At 34.0% G+C, this 5,162-nt stretch overlaps 1 protein-coding gene across 1 annotated transcript in view; it reads left to right on the forward strand.

The window, feature by feature from the left end:
- Window positions 1–1,508, forward strand: part of LOC111872030 (centromere protein C) — a 32,494-nt gene extending 30,986 nt beyond the window's left edge. Inside the window, exon 15 of the mRNA XM_023865520.2 lies at window positions 1,001–1,508. Coding sequence (XP_023721288.1) covers window positions 1,001–1,071 — 71 coding nt within the window. The 3' untranslated portion in view covers window positions 1,072–1,508. The remainder of the gene's footprint in view (window positions 1–1,000) is intronic.
- The last annotated feature ends 3,654 nt before the right edge of the window (window positions 1,509–5,162 follow it).

Here is a 5,162-nt window from a genome sequence, read left to right on the forward strand (position 1 = left end):
CTGAAATTTATTTTGTAATACTAAACATTATGGAGCCGAAATTTTACATTATATCAAAGAATTGTTTCTAAAATGACAAAAATATGACCTTATTTCAAAATTATGCCAAAATATGCTGTAAAACCAATAAAACTCTAAAATATGCATTTATATGCACAATAAAAACGACATAATTTCAATAAGAATGACTGGAAACATGCATAATTACATTTAAAAATAGGAATAAACCCTAGGAAAAAAATATGACATGTCATAGAAATCCGGGCCCTAGTTATAACTATAAGAACTTTGTTGAATTTAACATTATAGCATGAGGGCTTCTTTAAACTTGTCATCGTCACATGATTTAAAACTGTCACCTATTAATTACATCTTATAATTTTGAATACTTGCATCTTATTGGATGATACCTTACAGCTAGTGAATTTTAAGTAATGGGATATCTGCTGTTTCACTCTTGCCATTGTACATCACAACTATTTGAAATTCAGGTTTAAGAATCTCAGCATCTAATTTCTGTTTTTAACGCCATTGTATCTTCATCTAAAACACTGCAAGTTCTGTTAATTACTGTCAGCTAGCTCAGTCACTGTTGTGCTATGATACTCCTGACAATTTTCCATAACTGCTTGTTCTCTTACTTCAGTCACCTGCTAAAAAAAAGTGATGAATTCTAGAAGAGATAAGTGATCTCTTCTGTGGGTACTGTTAATGCGCACATTCAGTTTAACTAGTATCAGTTCAAAATGTAACCACATATCTAAGTACTGTGTCTCTGGCAAAGTAGCTGAATCAGAACACCTGAAAATCTTATATTATGCACAGTCTGTAATGAAACCTCTGTCCCCTGAAGTATTCAATGTTACGAATTTGTATATTACAGTATTCTGCTCTACATGGCCAGGCTCATCTTGTATTGTAGGAGTAGGGAACATAGGTTAAGTGTTTTATCTGTACCTCACATTTGTTATTTTGACAGTGTATGTTTTTGTTATTTCAGGTGTACATTATTCAGTGAGAAATGATGCTGGAAGGAAGGTAGTTTTAATATTCACTAAATATGATAATTGAAAAAAGAGAAATTGTCTTACATTCTCAAACATGTAACAAATTTTGTACAAAAATGGTGACTGAACATGTGAAGTTGAATTATTTCATTATGTGAAAGAAAGAGCATAAAATTGTGTGCATTTTCTTATTGTTGTTGCTGATTTACATGGCACATTTTAGAAAATGGGAGTTGTTCACCTTTGTAAAATGGTGTACTATATTGTATCTACAAATTATGTTATATTTATTATGAATTAGTGTTATCCTGGAATATTTGAAGTATTTTTAAAGGTACTATAATTCAGTGAGATTCTATTTAATCATTTGCATTGTGAGTAGACTGGTCAGATTTAGAGGTGGTCATGCAAGTTAACTTTTTATCTCTTCTGTTCGTTGTGCATTTACATTTTTGTTATTTGAAGTATGCACTATTCATTGCAGAACAGTACCAGAAACAAGAAGTTATGTTGAAGAAAGTTGTCTTCTGGGTTTAGGCACCGTGTAATCTTCGNCAGTTATGTTGTTTAAAACTGTTATTTTTGTCTTTGTTCATTGTCTGAGTTTATTAAAACCACTCAGATGATGGACAAAGTTCAGAATAATTGTTTTGAACAAAGTGTCACACTATTGTCCAAAACTTTAAACTTGGTTTAAGGCAGTTTTAATATTTGCTAAATGTGATAACTGAAAAGAAAAATGTTATCCTACTGTTATTTATGTGGCGATTTTCCCCCAGCTGGCATCTTTCTGGTATTATTCTTCAGTGAATAGCGTACACTTGAAATAACTTATACATTGAAATTCTCACATAAGTGAGAAAAAGAAATTTAATTGGAGGAAATGTAGTGATGAGAAAATCGGTCTGTGACCATAGAAATTTTACATTAAATGAAGTAAAACCTTGATTCAAGAAACATTAAATAGGAGTTTGACTGTATTATGTTAATGATCAATGAATAGTAGTGATGAAAATTAACTCTGATTCCAAATCACACAAAATTATGGTGCAAGTAAAGTTGAATACTATCTGATTTTAAGTATAGCGACTGCTTCATACAGCATTTCCATAGAGATACAGTCTGGAAAAAGAACAGAGAAATCTAAAATTGTGACATTTAGGGGAATGAAACCAGTTGGAAGCAAAATGTAATAGAATACTGGAACAAATTTATAGTTTTAATTATTTCTGATATATGTCCTATGTCAGAAAACAAGGAATTCTAAATCATTAGTTTTCAGGCATATATAAGTGTACAGATTTAGGACACTTCTGACCAACATCTTATGGTAATGAATCATGGACAGTAAGAACAGTAAATTAAATAAAATTGATGTCAACAGAAATGCTTTTCATGAGGGGGACTGTGGGATGCTCCCTTTTGGACCATGAAAGAACTGAATAAATTATGAGAACTATAAACATCACAAATAGCAAAAATGTAGAATAGTATAGAATAAACTGGAAACAGTGTGTTTTCAGGATGAGCTGTGACATGATTTCAAAAAATGTTTTATAATTGACCAAAAGGAAATAAGAAAGTTTGGGAAGACCTCCAAAACACTGAAGGATTCTGTTTTATTTTTTCCAAAACAGGTCTCAATAGGACTGGAAAGAATGGTGATTACTATTATTAACTAATATTTGCCACATATGCCCAGGAATGGCACCACATTTGCAAGTAGCATGATTAATTACTGTCTCTCAGACTGTGCAAGGGATTTTGCTCAAGTATATTATTGACTGTACCAGAAGATATAATACTTAGTGATACTATGGAAATAACACCTTTTTTTTTCAATTTTATTTTATCTGTACACGTTATATTTAATAAAATCTTATTAAGTAGTAGTGGTTAGTAATCAGTATCATCAGCAGGATGATTCTTTTCAGGTTAGTTTTGAACGAAAATTGGCATACTCATATATTTGCTGTGGGCTGGGTGAAAATGTGAAGTAAATCGAAGAGGATGTAACCACCACTGTGAGAACCTCAAATCCTGCATGTATCAAATCATTTCCATTATTTGATCTCTGATAGGATTACAGATCATAATTACAGATATAATGTGCAATGTTTAAGCATATTTTCATATGGTAAAAGCACTATACATGAATGTTATTAAAAAGAAATACTAAAAGTCCTGCAACATTGAAACTTCCATTTTTCTCCTAATGCCATTGTGCTATATTCAGCTTTTAAGCCTAAGGACCTCTGGTCTTTAAAATAAGTGTTTAATTTGTGGTGTATAACATAACAAGATCTGACGAAAGTGAAAGTTATGTTTTCAAAAATTGCAGACATTTAAACATTTAGTTAACATACCAAAAGTATGAAAATTATAAAAACTGTCAGGTTGCAGGTGTAAACCTTGTGGTGTAGTATACCAATGTAATCTATGCTAACCAGACCTTACCCTGTTTGACCCAGATGAGGCCTGATGTGCCAATCTAACTGAACCCGACTGAACCTGGCCATTCTGTGCCTGACTGTACAGATGGTTGCACAGTGGTCTGAAGTGCCAGTCTAATGTAACGTAACCACCAGTTTGACCAAGCCCTAAATGAATGCCCAGTGGATCTGCAGTGGTCTGATGACATGAACCTCATCCAACTGAAACTGATGAAATTTAAAATTGTTTAAAAAGCTATGAAGAACTGCCAAAAAGTAAATGCTTGAATTTTTATTATATGGCTCCATCGAGAAGTTTTCGAAAGTAGTCTCATATATGTGTGAACTTGGGTAATGCTTGCTACCATTCAGTCCAGAACCTTTTGTCTCCTCGTCCCTTGTCCAAAAACATAAAAATGAGAATATACAAAACTATAATTTTGCCTGTGGTTCTGTATGGGTGTGAAACTTGGTCTCTGACATTAAGGGAGGAACATAGAGTGAGGGTGTTTGAGAACAGGGTGTTGAGGAGAATATTTGGACCAAAGAGAGATGAAATCACAGGAGGTTGGAGAAAACTGCATAATGAGGAGCTTCATAACTTGTACTCTTCTCCAAGTATAATTAGAATGATCAAGTCAAGGAGGATGAGGTGGGCAGGTCGTGTAGCACGAATGGGGGAGACGACTGCGTATATGATATTAGTGGGAAAGCCAGAAGGAAATAGACCACAGGGAAGACCAAGGCATAGGTGGGTGGACAATATTAGAATGGATCTTAGAGAGATAGGATGGGATGGTATGGATTGGATAAATCTGGCTCAGGATAGGGACAAGTGGAGGGCTCTTGTGAACACGGTTATGAACCTTCAGTTTCCATAAAATGCTGGGACATTCTTGAGTAGCTGCAGAATTGGCGGCTCCTCAAGAAGGGCTCAGCTCCATGAGTAAGTAAGTAAGTCTCATATATGTGACAATATGTAATACCCTGGCTTTAAGCAGACTAATTGCATTATTTTTTGACAAATTTAAATGCTGCAATTTAATCTGTTACCAATTTGTATTTGTGCTTTAGTTACTTTTAATGGACTGGCTTATACAGTGTAGTCCATTGGTGAATTATTATATCTTTACTTGTTCTTCAGTCTGCTCTCCTCATGCAATTGAAAGGCAAAAGAATTCTTCTAGGATGCCCCCCCCCTAAACAACACATTGTATTTAAATGAAGAGAGTGCAATTCACTGATCTAATCTATGGTAATCTATAGTAGACTTAGTAATCATTTGGTCAATAATAACATATTAGTAAACGAACAATTTGGATTTAGGCCAAATTCATCAACCGATAAAGCTACCTTCAAATTACTGAATCAGATAATCCAAGCCCTTAATGATGGGCATAGTGTGGGAGGATTATTTTGCGATCTGGAAAAAGCTTTCGATTGTGTTAACCATGGGATATTGTTATCTAAATTGGAATTTTATGGTATATCTGGCCCACTTCACAAATTAATAGCATCTTATTTGAATGGTAGGTTTCAAAGAATAAGATTACAATCAAAACATTCTAGCTCAAGTACTTATTCCAACTGGGGTGAAATTTCTCATGGAGTCCCCCAGGGTTCCATTCTTGGGCCCTTGCTTTTTCTAGTTTATATCAATGATCTTCCGTTAATCCTAAATAAGGTTTCCACCCCTATTCTCTTTGCGGATGATACCAGTGTA

Source organism: Cryptotermes secundus, unplaced genomic scaffold (genome assembly GCF_002891405.2).
Source record: "Cryptotermes secundus unplaced genomic scaffold, Csec_1.0 scaffold87, whole genome shotgun sequence".
Lineage (NCBI taxonomy): Eukaryota > Metazoa > Arthropoda > Insecta > Blattodea > Kalotermitidae > Cryptotermes > Cryptotermes secundus.